General features: G+C 42.6%; 1 protein-coding gene across 1 annotated transcript in view; it reads left to right on the top strand.

The window, feature by feature from the left end:
• The first annotated feature begins 142 nt into the window (after positions 1 to 142).
• The window catches only part of LOC117736421 (centrosomal protein of 120 kDa), a 25407-nt gene continuing 2191 nt past the window's right edge, over positions 143 to 23358 (top strand). The window contains exons 1-19 of the mRNA XM_034541746.1: positions 143 to 649; positions 2633 to 2789; positions 3210 to 3324; positions 3419 to 3563; positions 3742 to 3890; positions 3994 to 4191; positions 4266 to 4484; positions 5006 to 5361; positions 5982 to 6131; positions 6468 to 6653; positions 8159 to 8255; positions 8560 to 8733; positions 9220 to 9309; positions 9386 to 9478; positions 9561 to 9722; positions 11957 to 12079; positions 12468 to 12566; positions 19132 to 19277; positions 19548 to 19765. Coding sequence (XP_034397637.1) covers positions 601 to 649; positions 2633 to 2789; positions 3210 to 3324; positions 3419 to 3563; positions 3742 to 3890; positions 3994 to 4191; positions 4266 to 4484; positions 5006 to 5361; positions 5982 to 6131; positions 6468 to 6653; positions 8159 to 8255; positions 8560 to 8733; positions 9220 to 9309; positions 9386 to 9478; positions 9561 to 9722; positions 11957 to 12079; positions 12468 to 12566; positions 19132 to 19277; positions 19548 to 19764 — 2925 coding nt within the window. The 5' untranslated portion in view covers positions 143 to 600 and the 3' untranslated portion in view covers position 19765. The remainder of the gene's footprint in view (positions 650 to 2632; positions 2790 to 3209; positions 3325 to 3418; positions 3564 to 3741; positions 3891 to 3993; positions 4192 to 4265; positions 4485 to 5005; positions 5362 to 5981; positions 6132 to 6467; positions 6654 to 8158; positions 8256 to 8559; positions 8734 to 9219; positions 9310 to 9385; positions 9479 to 9560; positions 9723 to 11956; positions 12080 to 12467; positions 12567 to 19131; positions 19278 to 19547; positions 19766 to 23358) is intronic.

The following is a 23358-nucleotide window of genomic DNA, read 5'->3' as shown; positions in this document are numbered from 1 at the left end:
TACAAGTATTTCAAGATTGTACCTCTAACTGAAGGGACATGAGGAGCAGCGCCCTGCAGTTCCACCTGCCGCCAGCGGGGGAGGGAGGGGCGCTAAGCACGTGAGCGTCTCCGCCATCACTTCCGGTTTCAAAAGAAAATGGGTGGCGCCAAAAGCTTGACAACAAAGCGGCTGTTTGCTTCCTTCAAACCGACAACAAAGTGTCCGCTGCGGGGCGTTTACACCGGCTTTACACCGGCTTTACACCGGAGCCTTCAACCGGAGCCTTCACCCGTACAAAGTGTCCGCTGCGGGGCGTTTACACCGGCTTTAGACCGGCTTTACACCGGAGCCTTCAACCGGAGCCTTCAACCGGAGCCTTCAACCGGAGCCTTCACCCGTACAAAGTGTCGGCTGCGGGGCGTTTACACCGGCTTTACACCGGCTTTAGACCGGCTTTAGACCGGCTTTACACCGGCTTTAGACCGGCTTTACACCGGCTTTAGACCGGCTTTAGACCGGCTTTAGACCGGAGCCTTCAACGAGGCTTCTTCTTAACCGCCCGCTCGAAGAGGAGAAAGAAAGAAGTTTAGCGTTAGTGTTTTTACGCTAAATGTCGTAATGGCGTCGAAGACCGACCAACTTCTCATCGTTGTGTCCATCCTCCAAGGTGAGAGGTCATGAAGTGATGGTCACTACAACTGTTACGTGTCTCAACGTAGTTACGCTTCAGTGTTAGTACTAGTAACACTTAAGTACTAGTAACACTTTAGTAAAAGTACTAGTAACACTTAAGTAAAAGTACTAGTAACACTTCAGTATTAGTACTAGTACTAGTAACGCCTCAGTAAAGGTACTAGTAACACTTTAGTAAAGGTACTAGTAACGCCTCAGTAAAGGTACTAGTAACGCCTCAGTAAAGGTACTAGTAACACTTCAGTAAAGGTACTAGTAACGCTTCAGTAAAGGTACTAGTAACGCCTCAGTAAAGGTACTAGTAACACTTTAGTAAAAGTACTAGTAACACTTTAGTATTAGTACTAGTACTAGTAACGCCTCAGTAAAAGTACTAGTAACGCCTCAGTAAAGGTACTAGTAACACTTAAGTAAAAGTACTAGTAACACTTCAGTATTAGTACTAGTACTAGTAACGCCTCAGTAAAGGTACTAGTAACACTTTAGTAAAGGTACTAGTAACGCTTCAGTAAAGGTACTAGTAACGCTTCAGTAAAGGTACTAGTAACGCTTCAGTAAAGGTACTAGTAACACTTCAGTAAAGGTACTAGTAACGCTTCAGTAAAGGTACTAGTAACGCCTCAGTAAAGGTACTAGTAACACTTCAGTATTAGTACTAGTAACGCCTCAGTAAAGGTACTAGTAACACTTTAGTAAAAGTACTAGTAACACTTCAGTATTAGTACTAGTACTAGTAACGCCTCAGTAAAAGTACTAGTAACGCCTCAGTAAAGGTACTAGTAACACTTTAGTAAAAGTACTAGTAACACTTTAGTATTAGTACTAGTACTAGTAACGCCTCAGTAAAAGTACTAGTAACGCCTCAGTAAAGGTACTAGTAACACTTTAGTAAAAGTACTAGTAACACTTTAGTATTAGTACTAGTAACTCTTCAGTATTAGTACTAGTACTAGTAACGCCTCAGTAAAGGTACTATTAACGCCTCAGTAAAGGTACTATTAACGCCTCAGTAAAGGTACTATTAACGCCTCAGTAAAGGTACTAGTAACGCCTCAGTAAAGGTACTATTAACGCCTCAGTAAAGGTACTAGTAACGCTTCAGTAAAGGTACTATTAACGCTTCAGTAAAGGTACTATTAACGCCTCAGTAAAGGTACTAGTAACGCTTCAGTAAAGGTACTAGTAACGCTTCAGTAAAGGTACTAGTAACGCTTCAGTAAAGGTACTATTAACGCTTCAGTAAAGGTACTATTAACGCCTCAGTAAAGGTACTAGTAACGCTTCAGTAAAGGTACTATTAACGCTTCAGTAAAGGTACTAGTAACGCTTCAGTAAAGGTACTAGTAACGCTTCAGTAAAGGTACTATTAACGCCTCAGTAAAGGTACTATTAACGCCTCAGTAAAGGTACTAGTAACGCTTCAGTAAAGGTACTAGTAACGCTTCAGTAAAGGTACTAGTAACGCTTCAGTAAAGGTACTAGTAACGCTTCAGTAAAGGTACTAGTAACGCTTCAGTAAAGGTACTATTAACGCTTCAGTAAAGGTACTATTAACGCCTCAGTAAAGGTACTAGTAACGCTTCAGTAAAGGTACTAGTAACGCTTCAGTAAAGGTACTAGTAACGCTTCAGTAAAGGTACTAGTAACGCTTCAGTAAAGGTACTAGTAACGCCTCAGTAAAGGTACTAGTAACGCTTCAGTAAAGGTACTAGTAACGCTTCAGTAAAGGTACTAGTAACGCTTCAGTAAAGGTACTAGTAACGCTTTAGTAAAGGTACTAGTAACGCTTCAGTAAAGGTACTAGTAACGCTTCAGTAAAGGTACTAGTAACGCCTCAGTAAAGGTACTAGTAACGCTTCAGTAAAGGTACTAGTAACGCTTCAGTAAAGGTACTAGTAACACTTCAGTAAAGGTACTAATAACATGCTGTCTTCCCATTGGCTGCTCCCTCCCCCAGGTCGCCACTTCCCCAAGAGTCCCCGCCTCCGTCTGGTGGTGCAGGCGAGCTTCGATGGCGAGCAGCTGGCCACGGACCCCGTGGAGCACCGGGACCAGCCGGTCTTCAGCACCGAGCTGGCCTGGGAGCTGGACCGCCGGACGCTGCACCAGCACAGGTCGGACCAGTAGAACCAGCTGACAATAAAGATCGGTGTCTCAGTAACTAACTGTCATGATTATCAATTGTTTTAAAAATAATATATGAATCTACCATTTTCTATTTCTCTATTAATTTATCCGACTTTAAAACAACCCATTATTGCGTCACATATAATATTAAAGCAACAAATTGTGTATTTTTCAGAAGCTAGACCCATTAAATATTTGACTTTTTAAAATAATAATAATAATTGATTTCTTTATAATACACCTTTTTAAAAAGAAATGGTTTCGCAATAAGACTTTATAATAAAAGTAGATAAAAGGTATACAATAATTTTTATAATTACAACAAATAACATCAGTCAATAAAAAAGATAAAAGTGATATGCTATAGTTTTATTATTAAATATATTATTATATATCTGCCCCCTCAGACTGCAGAGAACTCCCATCAAGCTTCAGTGCTTTGCCGTCGACTCGGTGACCAAGAGGAGCGACGGCGTCGGCTACATCGTCCTGGACCTCCGGTCTGTGCAGGAGGTCCAACAGGTGAGCGTCTCCTCCCCCTGATACTGGTTACTGGTTCCCAGCTGCTTCTCACTGGGAACCAGCGTACAGATGACAGCCTCTCTGTCCCCTCCAGGAGCCTCGCTGGTTCCCTCTGCTGAGCAGCAAATACACCAAGCAGAGGCCGGCACTCCTCCTCAGCATGTCGCTGGAGAACGACGCCAAGCTCCACCAACCCTCTCCCGATAGGTTCAGGGCCAAGAAGGCCCCGCCCCGACAAGGTCAGCTGCTTCACACGCACAACATGTTCTGTTTTCATGCCCTTATTTTGAAAAAGACAATATTTTTAAAAACCCAAAATTGAGACTCTCATGCAGAAGTTTCATAACGCAGAGATGAAGGTTAACTCTATAAATAATTATATAATACAATAACGAGCTTTTCTCTCCGCTGGTGAAGGTCCTCCTGCAGTCGCGGACCTGCTGCCGGACAAGCTGCAGGCCTCGCTGATCCCAGACCAGGGCTACCATCAGGTGGGACCCGTAGACCTCTGCTCCGACATGTTCTTCCTCTCCGTCACCGTGGCCTTTGCTACCAAACTGGAGCAGGTATGAAGGACCCCCGTGTTTACCGAGGAAAGACCTCTAAAAGATAAACTTTTACGATGCTTGTGTGTGAAGTGACCGCTCGGAGCACTTCCTGTCTGCCCAGTTGATCCCCAGCACCGTGAGGCTGTCGGCGGAGGAGCCGGGCTTCTTCTTCTACTACTCTCTGCTGGGCAACGACATCACCAGCGAGCCCTTCGACAACCTGCTGAGCCCCGACTTCGAGCCGGAGCGCGCCTCCGTGCGCATCCGCAGCAGCAAAAAGGTCCTGCAGAGCTTCCTGTCTCAGCAGCCCAGTTTACAGGTGAGCAGGGGGGGGGGGCGGGGGCGCCACTCGCTTTGTGGTTTCCTCGCGCTCACCTGTCCGTCCTCCTCCAGATCCACCTGTGCCGTGGGAACCGTTCTCTCGGCAGCACCGACGTCTCCCTCTCGGCGCTCTCGGCGGCGTCGGTGGATCTGGAGAACAAGGCGGCGACGGTGGAGGGAGCGTTCGTTCTGCGGCCGCCCAAACGCACCGAGCTGCCGGCGCTGCCCGCCGAGCTGCAGCCCACCGTGGGGGTGGCGGTCACCCTGAGGAGGGAGGACGTCACGGCACAGGTACACACACACACACACACACACACACACACACACAGCTGGGCCACAAGGTTCCAGAATATAGATAATGAAATAAAAAGTGTTAATAAAGTATAATCATTTGTTAGGAAGTTAAACATCCCATAATTCATCTCTAATATCTATTTTATATTTAGTTTATCACCAACACTAGATTACACCTGAACGCATCATGAGAACGTTATCATGTACCTTCAGCCAGTACTCATGTTCACTGAGCAGAGCCTGAACGCATCATCATGTAACTGAAGTGAACCTCCGCTGGTTCTCCGTTAGCGGTGCTGCTAACGTTACTAGCTCTCCTCCTGTTGGTTTAAACACTGATTGATCTCTGATCAAAGTCACATGATCAGAGATCAGAGAAACATGATCTACTGGTCACATGATCTACTGGTCACATGTTCTACTGGTCACATGTTCTACTGGGTACTGGAGGAGAACCATCACCGTCAGTACGTCTCAATGTTGCAGAAGACTTTACTCTCACTTCCTTCTTCCTCCAGTCTTCAGGGACTAAAGAAGCTCCCTCCGACCCCCCTCCCTCTGCTCCTCCGGCTCGAGGACCTGCCGACTCTCCTCCTTCTCCTCCTTCTCCTCCTCCTTCCTCTCACACGGAGAGCGAAGCGGAGAGTCTGCTGGAGGAGCTTCACCGCGGCAAAGCGCCGGCGGCGCTGCTGCCGGGAGATCTGGAGCTTCCTGTTCAGCAGACTGGAGGCGGAGCCGGAGGCGGAGCTTCATCCGTCAGCGTCTCTGCTCCCAAAGTGTCCATCCCGTCCTCCGCCCACCACTACTGCTTCTCCCTGGACCTCCGCAGCCTGAGAAACCTCAGCCCGACGCATGCCATCGCTGCCACGCTCAGGTGACCCTCTTCCTCCTCTCCCTCTTCCTCTTCTTCTTCCTCCTCTCCCTCTTCCTCTTCTTCTTCCTCCTCTTCCTCTTCCTTCAGAAGGTCACGCGTTAGTCGGGGAGTTCACTTTTAAGGTTTCTCTGGACCAAATGTTACGTCTTCCATAAAAACAAAGCTGTTTACATGGCGAATAAAAATTAATATTCCACTACAATTTCTGTTTAATGCAGTTTTCAGATTAACATGAAACGTCCCCATGATGTGTACTTTAAATACCTTCAAACAAACCATGTTCTCACCACCATCATCATCATCATCATTGAGGAACTCGCCGCATCCTCTTCCTCCTCCTCAGTAATTCTCTGTCCTCACGCGTCGCTCATACATTTAAATTAAATTAAATTAATAAATAAATTAATTAATGGAAAAGTGCCGTCTTCTCATTCAATTACTAAAGAAACAACGTACATATCGATCATAGATCATGAATGAGGACTTTAGACCAGTTCATCTAGAGACCCGGGTCCTGGTTTCAGTGAGGGACTAGACCCCCTGTAGCGTTGGACTTAAAGGGTCTAGTGGACTAAAACAGACCCACAGAACCTGACGGTTCGTGCCATCGTGTTCTTCAGGTACTCGTATCCGTTCTTCGGCAGTGCGGCCCCCATCAGGACCGGCCCCCCTGTGGAGCTGCAGAGGAGCACGGAGGCCTCGCTGCCTCAGTCCTACTGCGCCTTCGACTTCGCCGCTCTGCCTCAGCAGCTGGAGGACACCTTCCTCAGGTACACACACACACACACAAATACACACACACACACATATACACACACACACAGTGTATTTCATTAACATTAGTTAAATTCATCACATGCTTTTATATAAAAATGATCAATTGTTATGACTGAACCCTGGTCTGTCAACACGTGCTCTTATTTTGAAAGGGTGTCAATTAAAGCAGAGACTGATGAGCGATATAAATTACGCACACACACATGCACCTCTCACATTTGGCCAGCAGGTGGTGCAGCAGGACTGTTTTCATGTTTTGTTCTGTGCTGCACTGTAACGTAGAATCTGCCTCTCCCTCCCCCCTCCCTCTCCCTCTCTCTCTATCTCAGAGTCCCTCTGGTGGTGGAGGTGTGGCACAGAGACTCCACCAGTGGAGACCAGCTGATTGGACGAGCCTCCGTCCAGCTATCTCAGCTGCTGAGCTCCGAGAGGACCGGACTGGTGTCGTCGTCGACGGGGGAGCCGGCCTGGAGGCGGACTCATCGGGACCGGATCCCCGTGGTCCCGACACACCGGTAAGGCCGGCGGCGTTAAGCGGCGACGTTCTTTACGTCCTTTATGTCCTTTACGTCCTTTATGTTCTTCCTTTACGTTCTTCCTTTACGTCCTTTACATTCTTCCTTTATGTTCTTTACGTCCTTTACATACTTCCTTTACGTCCTTTACATTCTTCCTTTATGTTCTTTACGTCTTTTACATTCTTCCTTTACGTTCTTTATGTCCTTTACGTTCTTCCTTTACGTCCTTTACATTCTTCCTTTATGTCCTTTACGTTCTTCCTTTACGTCCTTTATGTTCTTCCTTTACGTTCTTCCTTTACGTTCTTTACGTCCTTTACGTTCTTCCTTTACGTCCTTTATGTCCTTTACGTCCTTTACATTATTCCTTTATGTTCTTTACGTCCTTTACATTCTTCCTTTACGTTCTTTACGTCCTTTATGTTCTTCCTTTACGTCCTTTATGTTCTTCCTTTACGTCCTTTACGTTCTTCCTTTACGTCCTTTACGTCCTTTACATTATTCCTTTATGTTCTTTACGTCCTTTACATTCTTCCTTTACGTTCTTTCTTTACGTCCTTTACGTTCTTCCTTTACGTCCTTTACGTTCTTCCTTTACATTCTTTACGTCCTTTACGTTCTTCCTTTACGTTCTTTCTTTACGTCCTTTACGTCCTTTACGTTCTTCCTTTACGTCCTTCCTTTACGTTCTTCCTTTACGTCCTTTACGTTCGTCCTTTACGTCCTTTACGTTCTTCCTTTACGTCCTTTACGTTCTTTATGTCCTTTACGTTCTTTCTTTATGTCCTTTACGTTCTTCCTTTATGTCCTTTTATATCCTTTACGTTCTTCCTTTACGTCCTTTACGTTCTTCCTTTACGTCCTTACGTTCTTCCTGTTCTTCCTTTACGTTCTTCCTTTACGTCCTTTACGTTCTTCCTTTACATTCTTCCTCTATGTCCTTTACGTTCTTTATGTCCTTTATGTTCTTCCTTTACGTTCTTCCTTTACGTACTTTGCGTCCTTTACGTTCTTCCTTTGCGTCCTTTACGTTCTTTTATGTCCTTTACGTTCTTCCTTTACATTCTTCCTTTATGTCCTTTACGTTCTTTATGTCCTTTACGTCCTTTACGTTCTTCCTTTACGTCCTTTGCGTCCTTTACGTTCTTCCTTTACGTCCTTTACGTTCTTTTATGTCCTTTACGTTATTCCTTTACGTCATTTACGTCCTTCCTGTTCTTCCTTTACGTTCTTCCTTTACGTCCTTTAGGTTCTTCCTTTACGTTCGTCCTTTACATTCTTTATGTCCTCTACGTCCTTTACGTTCGTCCTTTACGTTCTTTACGTCCTTTATGTTCTTCCTTTACGTTCTTCCTTTATGTCCTCTACGTTCTTTACGTCCTTTACGTCCTTTACGTTCTTCCTTTACGTCCTCTACGTTCTTTACGTCCTTTACGTTCTTCCTTTACGTCCTTTACGTCCTTTACGTCCTTTACAATCTTTACGTCCTTTACGTCCTTCAGTCCAGGTGAGAAGGTGGCGGAGCTGAGCTACGTGGCGACGCTGGAGGACCTGGGCTTGGTTAGAGCTAGAGACGTCGTCGTGGCCGACTCGTCACAGGTGAGAAGAAGAAGAAGAAGAAGCTTTATTTAAATATCACCTTTTAATACAGGAGATGGAGCACAGAGTGCTTTAGACATATATAGAATGATTATTGTTAAACAAATTATAATATACAGCTGCACAGGTCTACTATATTTATATATGTTTATTTATTTATATAAATATTTACGTGTATGTGTGTGTGTGTATATATATATATATATATATATATATATATATATATATATATATATATATATATATAATATATATTCTCTCTTTGTGGTCATGCTTTAACTGTTTTTAATCCTCGTGCCGTCAGAGCGAACCCGCGGCACCCGCCCTGCAGCCGCCCCCCCGCCCTGCAGCACCCGGCCCGATTGTGGCCCCCCTGGGCCCCGAGGTGCCGACGCCCTCCAGAGACACCCTGGAGTACCGCACGGCCTTGGAGCTGGAGCTGTGGAAGGAGGAGCAGGAGGACCTGTTCGACGATCAGGTAAACACAGGAAATGTGGGAAATCATAAAGTGAAGTGATGGATGATATAATGTAAATGTCTTTTTTAAACCGATAAATCATCTGTATGATTTAATTTGATTTAATAACAAACACAATGTTGAGTTATAAAAGTTTGCTTCTAAATTATTATTATTTTCTCCTTTTTTTGGGTGGGTAGTTTTTAAAGTTATTTCACTTAAATGGCAAAACAATAAGTAAACAAATCAAACCACAAATGCAACGCGCTTCAAAATGTGACACGGATGTCGAAAAGTTTATTTCCCCAATTTTATGAATCGGTAGATTTCCACTAGAAAGGCATAATTTAAAAACACACTATGAATATAATGGATATTTTTGGAGATTGTCTGTATGAAGTCGTGTGTAAACAAACATGTCAACAAACCTCTCACGCTCCTTCAAAGACAGCTGCCTGCTAACTGAAGAGAAGTAAAAGTGTGAATGAAGCTCTCTGTGTGTTCCAGCTGAGGAGGAAGGAGCTGAGCCACATGAAGGCCCTGGCGGAGGAGTGGAGGAGGAGAGACCGCGAGAGAGAAGCTCTGGTCAAGAAGAAGGTGGAGTTGCCTCCATCTTTTGATGCACGGCGAGCGTCCGCGTTGACTGTGTGAACTCATTGGTGGCTGTCTGCAGGAGGTGGAGTACAACCAGCTGGAGGAGCAGCTGCAGAAGACTCTGAGCGACCTGGAGACGCGAGAGAAACAGCTGGCGGCCGCCGAGCTGGAGGTCAGAACCACCTCCGCTACGCAGTGGGTCCACTATCTGGTCCAGAGCCTCTGTTCAGTGCTGTTGTTGTTGTTGTGCTCAGACTCAGAGGCTGCAGAAGGACCTGCGAGCCGAACACAACCTGACCCAGAGGGAGCTGCAGGAGAGCAGCAGGAGGCTGCGGCTGGATTGCGACCACCGGGTGGCGCTAGAGGGCGACAAAGCCCGGCTGATGGAGGAGGAGAGGGTCCGGCTGCTGCAGCAGGTGGAGCGAGATGGAGCTCACGTTTGTTTGTTTATTTGTGTAAACAATAACATCGCCGCCGCTTTTAACGGACAGATCACGTGGTTAGAGATGGAGCTAATATAGTGAGCTCCGCCCCCTTTTGTGTTGAACACAGGAAGAGAGGGAGCTCCTCCCCTTTACAGTGAATAACTTCCTGTTTGTGTTGAACACAGGAAGAGATGGAGCTCCTCCCCTTTACAGTGAATAACTTCCTGTTTGTGTTGAACACAGGAAGAGATGGAGCTCCTCCCCTTTACAGTGAATAACTTCCTGTTTGTGTTGAACACAGGAAGAGATGGAGCTCCTCCCCCTTTACAGTGAATAACTTCCTGTTTGTGTTGAACACAGGAAGAGATGGAGCTCCTCCCCCTTTACAGTGAATAACTTCCTGTTTGTGTTGAACACAGGAAGAGATGGAGCTCCTCCCCTTTACAGTGAATAACTTCCTGTTTGTGTTGAACACAGGAAGAGATGGAGCTCCTCCCCTTTACAGTGAATAACTTCCTGTTTGTGTTGAACACAGGAAGAGAGGGAGCTCCTCCCCCTTTACAGTGAATAACTTCCTGTTTGTGTTGAACACAGGAAGAGATGGAGCTCCTCCCCTTTACAGTGAATAACTTCCTGTTTGTGTTGAACACAGGAAGAGAGGGAGCTCCTCCCCCTTTACAGTGAATAACTTCCTGTTTGTGTTGAACACAGGAAGAGAGGGAGCTCCTCCCCTTTACAGTGAATAACTTCCTGTTTGTGTTGAACACAGGAAGAGAGGGAGCTCCTCCCCTTTACAGTGAATAACTTCCTGTTTGTGTTGAACACAGGAAGAGAGGGAGCTCCTCCCCCTTTACAGTGAATAACTTCCTGTTTGTGTTGAACACAGGAAGAGAGGGAGCTCCTCCCCCTTTACAGTGAATAACTTCCTGTTTGTGTTGAACACAGGAAGAGAGGGAGCTCCTCCCCCTTTACAGTGAATAACTTCCTGTTTGTGTTGAACACAGGAAGAGAGGGAGCTCCTCCCCCTTTACAGTGAATAACTTCCTGTTTGTGTTGAACACAGGAAGAGAGGGAGCTCCTCCCCCTTTACAGTGAATAACTTCCTGTTTGTGTTGAACACAGGAAGAGAGGGAGCTCCTCCCCCTTTACAGTGAATAACTTCCTGTTTGTGTTGAACACAGGAAGAGAGGGAGCTCCTCCCCTTTACAGTGAATAACTTCCTGTTTGTGTTGAACACAGGAAGAGAGGGAGCTCCTCCCCCTTTACAGTGAATAACTTCCTGTTTGTGTTGAACACAGGAAGAGATGGAGCTCCTCCCCTTTACAGTGAATAACTTCCTGTTTGTGTTGAACACAGGAAGAGATGGAGCTCCTCCCCCTTTACAGTGAATAACTTCCTGTTTGTGTTGAACACAGGAAGAGAGGGAGCTCCTCCCCCTTTACAGTGAATAACTTCCTGTTTGTGTTGAACACAGGAAGAGAGGGAGCTCCTCCCCTTTACAGTGAATAACTTCCTGTTTGTGTTGAACACAGGAAGAGATGGAGCTCCTCCCCTTTACAGTGAATAACTTCCTGTTTGTGTTGAACACAGAAAGAGATGGAGCTCCTCCCCTTTACAGTGAATAACTTCCTGTTTGTGTTGAACACAGGAAGAGATGGAGCTCCTCCCCTTTACAGTGAATAACTTCCTGTTTGTGTTGAACACAGGAAGAGAGGGAGCTCCTCCCCTTTACAGTGAATAACTTCCTGTTTGTGTTGAACACAGGAAGAGATGGAGCTCCTCCCCCTTTACAGTGAATAACTTCCTGTTTGTGTTGAACACAGGAAGAGATGGAGCTCCTCCCCTTTACAGTGAATAACTTCCTGTTTGTGTTGAACACAGGAAGAGATGGAGCTCCTCCCCTTTACAGTGAATAACTTCCTGTTTGTGTTGAACACAGGAAGAGAGGGAGCTCCTCCCCTTTACAGTGAATAACTTCCTGTTTGTGTTGAACACAGGAAGAGAGGGAGCTCCTCCCCTTTACAGTGAATAACTTCCTGTTTGTGTTGAACACAGGAAGAGAGGGAGCTCCTCCCCCTTTACAGTGAATAACTTCCTGTTTGTGTTGAACACAGGAAGAGATGGAGCTCCTCCCCCTTTACAGTGAATAACTTCCTGTTTGTGTTGAACACAGGAAGAGATGGAGCTCCTCCCCTTTACAGTGAATAACTTCCCGTCTGTTCCAGATTACAGACGGAGAGTCTCGGTACAAACATCTGGAGAAGGAGTTCCAGCTCTACAGGGAACAGCAGTCCGTGAGGCCGGAGGTCAGACTGCAGTCGGAGGTCAACCTGCTCTCTCTGGAGAAAGTAATGCTCCACCCATTAATATATGTTTTTTTATTATTGGGTTATATTAAATTACATTTTTTAAATTTGTTTATTATTCTGCCGGGTCACTTTATATTTATATTTATATTAATAATAATAATACATCATAATTAATATAAATCTGGAAAGTAAAGCTTTTTAGGATAAATAATACCATTTTTAAAAAAAAGTACAATATTTGCCTCTGAAATGTAGTAAAGTGTATTCAAATTAGACCTTTTTAAAAAAAGAAATGGTACTTGAGTAAATGTACTTGGTAAAAATTGCTTTTATTTGAACATTTAAATGTTTCCTGTGGAGACAGACACACACACACACACACACACACACACACACTCACACTCACCTGTATGATGTAATCCTGAAGGTGGAGCTGGAGAGGAAGCTGGAGTCCACCACCAAGTCCAAGCTGCACTACAAGCAGCAGTGGGGGCGGGCCTTGAAAGAGCTCGCCAGGTTTAAACAGGTACATTCACTTTGAACAGACCTGAGATCTGTTTTCACACATCTTTTAAAAAGGAACTTCCGTTGGTCCGTTCATAAGAGGGACTTAAAAGACCGGTTAGTTAAACGTTTTAATGATCATTGATTATTATCCTGATCCGTTGATAGTGTGTTCTATAAAGTATAGAAACGGTTAATTATCTTCTTTCGTCTGAGTTTTAGAACCAGTGGCTTTGTTCTGACACTTAAAGGGACAGTGCGCCCCAAAAGTCGTGTTTTTATCAGTCGAGATGGTGTCGCACATATTAAAGAGGAGGAAGTTGCTGCTCACGCTATATTGATGAAGTACACACTAGAGTACACACCAGAGAGTACACACCAGAGTACACACCAGAGTACACACCAGAGTACACACCAGAGAGTACACACCAGAGTACACACCAGAGTACACACCAGAGAGTACACACCAGAGTACACACCAGAGTACACACCAGAGTACACACCAGAGTACACACCAGAGTACACACCAGAGTACACACCAGAGTACACACCAGAGTACACACCAGAGTACACACCAGAGTACACACCAGAGTACACACCAGAGTACACACCAGAGTACACACCAGAGTACACACCAGAGAGTACACACCAGAGAGTACACACCAGAGAGTACACACCAGAGAGTACACACCAGAGTACACACTAGAGTACACACTAGAGTACACACTAGAGTACACACCAGAGTACACACCAGAGTACACACCAGAGTACACACCAGAGTACACACCAGAGTACACACTAGAGTACACACTAGAGTACACACCAGAGTACACACCAGAGTACACACCAGAGTACACACCAGAGTACACACCAGAGTACACACCAGAGTACACACCAGAGAGTACACACCAGAGAGTACACACCAGAGTACACACCAGAGTACACACTAGAGTACACACTAGAGTACACACCAGAGTACACACCAGAGTACACACTAGAGTACACACTAGAGTACACACCAGAGTACACACCAGAGTACACACCAGAGTACACACCAGAGTACACACTAGAGTACACACCAGAGAGTACACACCAGAGAGTACACACCAGAGTACACACCAGAGAGTACACACCAGAGTACACACTAGTGTACACACCAGAGAGTACACACCAGAGTACCTCTGTGCTTCCTTTAGAGAATACAAAGCATCAGAATACTCTCATGCAAGTAGAAGTCCTGCCCTCACAGTAAAGTACTATTAGAGTATTTAGAAGTATATTCTTTAGAGTTGTACCTTTCAAACTGTTGAATTATTGCTAATATAATATATATTTATTGAATATGAATATGGGCTCACATTTTTTATCAGGATCTCCTCTTTATTTTTGTAATGTATAATATATTCCCAAAAAATATATTTATTAACTATGAATAGAATTTGGAATGACATTTATTGTATTAATTTATTATTTGTGTGTGTGTGTGTGTGTGTGTGTGTGTGTGTGTGTGTGTGTGTGTGTGTGTGTGTGTGTTGGCTCTCACACACTACATTGTCTAAATCTCAGCTAAATATTTTGGTTCTGTTGTAAAAACACACCTCTCTCTCTTTCTTTATCGCTCACATCCTTTTTCTTTTTTCCTTTACACACACACACACACACACACACACACACACACAGCACTAAGTGGGGCCTTAGACGGCCTGAGACTAATGTAAACACACGCAGACCTTATCTGACAAACTAATAACTGTTACTGACATTTACCAGCTGGAAAAACTGAAGGGACATTTTTTTAAACTCTCTTTTCTTTTTGCATCAATCTCTTCCCCCTCTTCTCTGTTTTCACTCCCCCTCCATCACTCTTTATGACTTTCTCTCTCTCTCTCTCCTCCCTCTCTCTCTCTCCTTCCTCTCTCTCTCCTCTCTCTCTCTCTCTCTCTCTGTCTCTCATCTCTCTCTCTCCTCCCTCTCTCTCTCCCTCTCTCCCTCCCTCTCCTCTCTCCTCTCTCTCTCTCCTTCCTCTCTCTCTCCTCTCTCTCTCTCTCTCTCTCTCTCTGTCTCTCATCTCTCTCTCTCCTCCCTCTCCCTCTCTCCTCTCTCTCTCTCTCTCTCTCCTCTCTCTCTCTCTCTCCTCCCTCTCCCTCTCTCTCTCCCCTCTCTCTCTCTCTCTCTCCTCCCTCTCTCTCCCTCTCTCCCCCCTCTCTCTCCCTCCCTCTCTCTCTCTCTCTCTCTCTCCCCTCATGTTCTATCTCTACAGACCTTTTTTCTTTACTCATTTATCCTCCTGCTCTTCTTTTTTTTCTCCACCTTCATTTATTTCAGTTCATACCTCCATCATCCTCTCTTCTTTCACTTTTTAATCCCCCCCCCTCCTCTAAGTGCCACATCAGCGTAAAGAAAACACGGAGTGATGGATGCCCCCCCCCCCCCCCCCTCTATTAATCATGTGCGTTGCGCAACACGCTCACGGCGTCCTGCCGCTCGGTTCTCAAACATCGGCGTGTTTACCCGACCGTCCGTCTGGAGCTGCTGTGTTTCTGCTCCTTGAAGCCTCTTGTTTGGTTTCTCCTCCTCCTCCTCTCCTCCTCCTCCTCTCCTCTCCTCTTTATTCTCTCCGCTCAGCGCCTCGCGTGGTGTTCTGTTTAGCTCAAGTCGGATCATCAAAATTCTTTGTTCCCGGGGAATAAATGTGCTTTTTGGACCCCGGGAGGCGCGAGAGGGCGGCGCCCCGTCGGAGGGTTTCCCTTTAGCTTCTTTTAAAATCACAATATTGGGACAATGAGCTTAAAGTTTGTCTTTTCTGAAGAAACAAAGAGATTAAAAGAAAAGGCCAGAAGCTAAATGTGTCTTTTCTTTAGAGAAATAAACGCGGTTGCATATCTGAGAGATATTCATATCTTTATGTTCAGGTATAACTTGAGTCCAGTTCACCTGCACTGTCTGTTAATAATTGATAGTAATAATAATAATGTTTTAATGTTTAAAATTAAATGTATTGTTTGACAGAAAAAGCCAAACTTCTCTTGTGCCAGAAACACAGATTTTTACTTTACTTTTTTTTATTTTTATATATAGTTTAATATTTGTCCTCGAGGAGGAAATTATGTTAAATAATATTCTGCGTTGATGCATCCTGATAAAGACCTGTTGTTGTTGTTGTTGTTGTTGTTTTCTTGGTTTTAATAAAAGATTATTGGTTTAATCCACGAGAACAATTCTGGAAAATTAAGAAGAATGTTCACGTTTTATTTACTTTCCTTCTGATGGAAGACTAAGAAAATATTAATAATTAGAGATTGTTCGGCATTTTTGCTGAAATATATTTTTACTATTAATCGATTATTAGTGTAAATATTTCCTCCCTAAATCAGTAACTTTGCCTCCAATAAATACGTCAAGATGTTAATTATTTATTTATCGTAGTTTAAATTATATATTTTTATAAATGAATATTTATTTACAATCTCGAGGTTGATGTTCATGAGGAAGAAATGTTGGCATTGGACGTGAAAATCAGATTTATTTATTGTTATTGAAAAAGTTTCCGGAACACGTCGCCGTGGAAGTCGGGTTCCTTGGTTTCAGTCCGTCAACGTCCGGGGGTTCGATTCCCTCCGAGCCGCCGCCTCGGGAGTCCGTTTGTATAAAAGCTGTCCGTCAAGCAGCGCGTCGTCAGGGTTACTGGTCCCCGTGGAGACGCTCCCATGGTTCCCACTGGGGGGGGGGGGGGTCCAGACGGGGGGGGTCGGGGGGGGGGGGGGGGGGGAATATTAACACGAGTAAACGATGTGTTTCTGAGCTTCTTAGACACTCGATGCAGAAACAACAACAACAGGCCAGAAACAGTTTAAACGTGTTTAATAAAGTCTCTAATATTATTATTATTATAATAATAATAATAATAATGTTCTCTTCCTCAAACCTCTCCTGCTGTTTTCTTTAGTCAGAAGTTTGCATAAATAACCAGCGTCTCTGAATCAGAAGAACAAAACTCATTTTAGCAAATTTTGGAAGTCGTATTGAATCCTGAAATAATTATTAAAAAATATGAATAAAACCGTTAAGAGCTTTATATAATAAAATATGCATGTTTTTGATCAAATACCTCGATTTATTTATTTTAACTTTTTGACTTTTGGTGCTTTCTCAGAAAATATTTACACATTTCAGTGATGAAATAATAATAAAATAATAAATGCAAATAATAGAATTAAAATACACATTTTCTGGCACATAACTTCACTGCCTTTTTAAAAAAAACAGGTCAACAACAATAACAATAAAACAAAAACACTTTTAGCAGATTAATTCATAATTGCATCGTTAAATCCAAACGTCTGGTTTAACCTTATTAATCGGATGGATGATTGACACGGTTTCATTTCTGCTTGTTTCGTGAGTGAATAAAAACTATTAATTTATCAAAAGAAATAATCTCTACATTTATTCAACACTTGGTTAGTAAAAAAAACTTTGATTGTAATCTTTTTTTTTTAGTTTGGGGCAAATGAATGAGCCATTTTTATGGATTGCTTTCTCTTAATTTTACCCCAATAATCAAGAGAATATTTAGATTATTAAACTAAACGTTGAGAGATTCATTGACTCCCCTGAACCTCCTCAGGTGTGATCCCCCCCCCCCCCCCCCCCCCCCCCTCCTTAAGAAACCCCAGCAGGTGTCGAGCTGCTCAGAGAAAAGTGTCCACATGTGTTTGTACCAGTTGACCTCTGGAAGTGGAGGCGTAATGGGGGGAAGACGGAGGGGAGTCTGGGGGAGGAGAAGTCATCCTCCCGTCACCCCCCCTGCTCCCCCAACCCCCCCGACAGGCTGGATCCGGCTCTCCTGCTCTTCCTCTCTGCACATCTCGTGTTTCTTCTCCTCCTTCTGATGTTTTCGTTAAACAAATCGCCGGGAGCTGTAACAAACGTCATTTGCCGTCAGAGTTTCATCTTTCCGACGGTCCTTGAACGCGTCACGAAAGAGCAGCCGAAACAAAGCCTAAAATTGTGTTTATTTTTATCTTGTCAAACATTTAATATTTAATAATATCTCTAAGTAACTGTTTACTTTTACCAGATTGAGTAAAAAACATTAAATTGACCTCATGATGGATTCACCTGAGACCAAAAGTCATGTGACCACCAATCAGAGAAACTTCAGGAAGGGAAAATATGTGAATAGTTTAATATTCATAATATATGTTTTTATTGGTCAAACTTGTAGACACGTTGGATTTATGGATTATATTGTTTTGTTTTTGTAAAATAAATTAGCAAAGAAATACTTAAAACAATTTCTGTTCAGTTTCTTTCTGCATCTACTCCTGATGGTTCTGTTTCCAGAGAGAACTTTTATATATTACATGTGTTCAAAAAAACCTGAAATATAGATATAAATCATCCACATAGGATGATAAATATGTATATATTTATACTATTTAGAGTAACGTCTATGGCCTTTCATCAGTGTCCCTGAGGATTTCGTGCTGGAAGTTTCCTGACGTAATAAATTTAAAAATATCATCTGCGTTGTGGTAGCGCCCCCCCCCCCCCCCCCTCGGTATCACCTCGTCCTCTAATTGTTTCAGGACTCGGCCCTCCGGTTGTCCTTGGCAGCCGGCGCGAGAGAAAATGTTTAGCGTGTTTGTTTTTCTAGTAATTAGCCTTAAAACGGTCTGTAATGCAGACTGCTAATGGCCCACAGAGAGCCGGGCCTGAGTCAACAGAGTGTGTGTGTGTGTGTGTGTGTGTGTGTGTGTGTGTGTGTGTGTGTGGCCGTGTGAAAAGTGCAGTAATGTGAACATGTTAGTTTTCCCATCCAGAACCAGTTCTGCTCTGTGTCACCAGTCGGCCGGTCTGGGGATTTCCCAGCAGGTTGTTGGTTCCCAACCGCATCAGTGTGTTTCTGTTGTGTTTGCCTGATTTATTAAGCCGCGAGTCGACTTGACTTCCAGATCGGCATTCTGGGTAATTTTGGTGAAGTCATGAGCTGGAGAGCCGAGAGCGGCCGAGTGAAATACGACTTTATTTTTATTATTTTAAACACGTTTTTATGGAGTTTTTTTTTTCTTTCTGTGAATTCCTCAAAGTCCTGAAGCCGTTCGGTTCCTCGGGGAGTTTTTATTATTATTTTATGAATATGTGAAACCAGACAAATTCATCACCGGCTCCGTGTAATTTAAGGAAAAACAGCTTCTTGGCATCAAAACGCTCACATTTCAGCACCGGGGGGGTCAGAGCTTTATTTTGAAAGGGTCTCGGGTCAGATTTAAACTGAAGGACGAGCGCGGAGCCGAGTATGAGAGACGAACGTGCACTATGAGAGACGAAGGTGCACTATGAGAGACCAACGTGCACTATGAGAGACCAACGTGCACTATGAGAGACCAGCGTAGAGACCAACGTGTACTATGAGACCAACGTGCACTGAGAGACCAACATGCACTATGAGAGACCAACGTGCACTATAAGAGACCAACGTGCACTATGAGAGACCAACGTGCACTATGAGACCAACGTGCACTATGAGACCAACGTGCGCTATGAGACCAACGTGCACTAACCATTCTGCTTCCTGTGTGCAGCGCGAGCAGGAAAACGCCGTGACGCGCCTGAAGAAGCAGCAGGCGGAGCTGGAGGCCATGAGGCTGCGTTACCTGGCAACGGAGCAGAAGGAGGCGGTCCATGAGGAGAGGCGGGAGCTGGACGACATCAGGAACGAACTCAACAGGTGAGGAGGAGGAGGAGGATGAAGATGGAGGAGGAGGAGGATGTTTCAAGTTGTCACTGTGGTAGAGACGAGGTAATTAGTAAATATAAGAACAGGTTGTAGACGAATATAAAAGTAAATATACTGTGATGTTTACAGGTATAAATAGGTAGTAAATAAAATATATACTGTGATGTTTACCAATATAAACAGGTAGTAGTTTTACATAATGTATGTATTTATTTATCCATCTATCTAATTAAGAAAAGTTAATTCATCATTCATTCACAGATTAAAGCAGCAGGAGGACAGGTTAGGCCCCGCCTCCTCACCTGGTGGCCCCGCCCCCTCCCAGACCCTGAACGAGGGGGCTGACGAACACCTGAGCCGCCTGCTGGAGGAGAGAGACACTCTGCTGAGGACCGGCGTCTACACCCACGAGGACCGGATCATCGCCGAGCTCAACAGACAGATTCAGGACGCCATGAGGACCAGAGGGACTCAATGACGTGAGTTAGGACGGCTTCATTCTGCTTCTGGAGTTTATTCTTTTGTGGAGTTTATTCTGCTTTTGTAGGTTATTCTGCTTCTGCTTCTGGAGGTTATTCTGCTTCTGGAGGTTATTCTGCTTCTGGAGGTTATTCTGCTTCTGTAGGTTATTCTGCTTCTGGAGGTTATTCTGTTTCTGGAGTTTATTCTGCTTCTGTAGTTTATTCTGTTTCTTTGTCATTTATTCTACTTCTGGAGTTTATTCTATTCATGTAGTGTATGGTGCTTCTGTAGTGTACTCTGTTTATGTAGTATAGTTTGTTCTGCTTGTATGAAAGTAGTTTATTCTGCCTGTATAACTGTAGTTTATTCTGCTTCTATGACTGTAGTTTATTCTGCCTGTATGAAAGTAGTTTATTCTGCCTGTATGACTGTAGTTTATTCTGCTTCTATGACTGTAGTTTATTCTGCCTGTATGAATGTAGTTTATTCTGCTTCTATGAATGTAGTTTATTCTGCCTGTATGAATGTAGTTTATTCTGCTTCTATGACTGTAGTTTATTCTGCCTGTATGACTGTAGTTTATTCTGCTTCTATGACTGTAGTTTATTCTGCCTGTATGAATGTAGTTTATTCTTCTTCTATGACTGTAGTTTATTCTGCCTGTATGAATGTAGTTTATTCTGCTTCTATGAATGTAGTTTATTCTGCCTGTATGACTGTAGTTCATTCTGCTTCTATGACTAGTTTATTCTGCCTGTATGAATGTAGTTTACTCTTCTTCTATGACTGTAGTTTATTCTGCCTGTATGAATGTAGTTTATTCTTCTTCTATGACTGTAGTTTATTCTGCTTCTATGACTGTAGTTTATTCTGCTTCTATGACTGTAGTTTATTCTGCCTGTATGACTGTAGTTTATTCTGCTTCTATGACTGTAGTTTATTCTGCTTCTATGAATGTAGTTTATTCTGCTTCTATGACTGTAGTTTATTCTGCCTGTATGAATGTAGTTTATTCTGCTTCTATGACTGTAGTTTATTCTGCCTGTATGAATGTAGTTTATTCTGCTTCTATGACTGTAGTTTATTCTGCCTGTATGACTGTAGTTTATTCTGCCTGTATGAATGTAGTTTATGCTGCTTGTATGAATGTAGTTTATTCTGCTTCTATGAATGTAGTTTATTCTGCTTGTATGAATGTAGTTTATGCTGCTTCTATGAATGTAGTTTATTCTGCCTGTATGACTGTAGTTTATTCTGCTTCTATGACTGTAGTTTATTCTGCCTGTATGAATGTAGTTTATTCTGCTTCTATGAATGTAGTTTATTCTGCTTGTATGAATGTAGTTTATTCTGCTTCTATGAATGTAGTTTATTCTGCTTGTATGAATGTAGTTTATTCTGCTTCTATGAATGTAGTTTATTCTGCTTGTATGAATGTAGTTTATGCTGCCTGTATGACTAGTTTATTCTGCTTCTATGACTGTAGTTTATTCTGCTTGTATGACTGCAGTTTATTCTGCTTCTATGACTGTAGTTTATTCTGCTTCTATGACTGTAGTTTATGCTGCTTCTATGAATGTAGTTTATTCTGCTTGTATGAATGTAGTTTATTCTGCTTCTATGACTGTAGTTTATTCTGCTTCTATGACTGTAGTTTATGCTGCTTCTATGAATGTAGTTTATTCTGCTTGTATGAATGTAGTTTATTCTGCTTGTATGAATGTAGTTTATTCTGCTTCTATGACTGTAGTTTATTCTGCTTCTATGACTAGTTTATTCTGCTTGTATGAATGTAGTTTATTCTGCTTGTATGAATGTAGTTTATTCTGCTTCTATGACTGTAGTTTATTCTGCTTCTATGACTGTAGTTTATGCTGCTTCTATGAATGTAGTTTATTCTGCTTCTATGACTGTAGTTTATGCTGCTTCTATGAATGTAGTTTATTCTGCTTGTATGAATGTAGTTTATTCTGCTTCTATGACTGTAGTTTATTCTGCTTCTATGACTGTAGTTTATGCTGCTTCTATGACTGTAGTTTATTCTGCTTGTATGACTGTAGTTTATTCTGCTTCTATGACTGTAGTTTATTCTGCTTGTATGAATGTAGTTTATTCTGCTTGTATGACTGTAGTTTATTCTGCTTCTATGACTGTAGTTTATGCTGCTTCTATGACTGTAGTTTATTCTGCTTGTATGACTGTAGTTTATTCTGCTTGTATGAATGTAGTTTATGCTGCCTGTATGACTAGTTTATTCTGCTTCTATGACTGTAGTTTATTCTGCTTGTATGACTGCAGTTTATTCTGCTTCTATGACTGTAGTTTATTCTGCTTCTATGACTGTAGTTTATGCTGCTTCTATGAATGTAGTTTATTCTGCTTGTATGAATGTAGTTTATTCTGCTTCTATGACTGTAGTTTATTCTGCTTCTATGACTGTAGTTTATGCTGCTTCTATGAATGTAGTTTATTCTGCTTGTATGAATGTAGTTTATTCTGCTTGTATGAATGTAGTTTATTCTGCTTCTATGACTGTAGTTTATTCTGCTTCTATGACTGTAGTTTATTCTGCTTGTATGACTGTAGTTTATTCTGCTTCTATGACTGTAGTTTATGCTGCTTCTATGACTGTAGTTTATTCTGCTTGTATGAATGTAGTTTATTCTGCTTGTATGACTGTAGTTTATTCTGCTTCTATGAATGTAGTTTATTCTGCTTGTATGAATGTAGTTTATGCTGCCTGTATGACTAGTTTATTCTGCTTCTATGACTGTAGTTTATTCTGCTTGTATGACTGCAGTTTATTCTGCTTCTATGACTGTAGTTTATTCTGCTTGTATGAATGTAGTTTATTCTGCTTGTATGAATGTAGTTTATTCTGCTTGTATGACTGTAGTTTATTCTGCTTCTATGAATGTAGTTTATTCTGCTTGTATGAATGTAGTTTATGCTGCCTGTATGACTAGTTTATTCTGCTTCTATGACTGTAGTTTATTCTGCTTGTATGACTGCAGTTTATTCTGCTTCTATGACTGTAGTTTATTCTGCTTCTATGACTGTAGTTTATGCTGCTTCTATGAATGTAGTTTATTCTGCTTGTATGAATGTAGTTTATTCTGCTTCTATGACTGTAGTTTATTCTGCTTCTATGACTGTAGTTTATGCTGCTTCTATGACTGTAGTTTATTCTGCTTGTATGACTGTAGTTTATTCTGCTTCTATGACTGTAGTTTATTCTGCTTGTATGAATGTAGTTTATTCTGCTTGTATGACTGTAGTTTATTCTGCTTCTATGACTGTAGTTTATGCTGCTTCTATGACTGTAGTTTATTCTGCTTGTATGACTGTAGTTTATTCTGCTTGTATGAATGTAGTTTATGCTGCCTGTATGACTAGTTTATTCTGCTTCTATGACTGTAGTTTATTCTGCTTGTATGACTGCAGTTTATTCTGCTTCTATGACTGTAGTTTATTCTGCTTCTATGACTGTAGTTTATGCTGCTTCTATGAATGTAGTTTATTCTGCTTCTATGAATGTAGTTTATTCTGCTTCTATGACTGTAGTTTATTCTGCTTCTATGACTGTAGTTTATGCTGCTTCTATGAATGT

The sequence above is a fragment of the Cyclopterus lumpus genome, chromosome 9 (genome assembly GCF_009769545.1).
Source record: "Cyclopterus lumpus isolate fCycLum1 chromosome 9, fCycLum1.pri, whole genome shotgun sequence".
NCBI classification, from domain to species: domain Eukaryota; kingdom Metazoa; phylum Chordata; class Actinopteri; order Perciformes; family Cyclopteridae; genus Cyclopterus; species Cyclopterus lumpus.
This window is presented reverse-complemented; position numbering and strand designations above follow the sequence as displayed.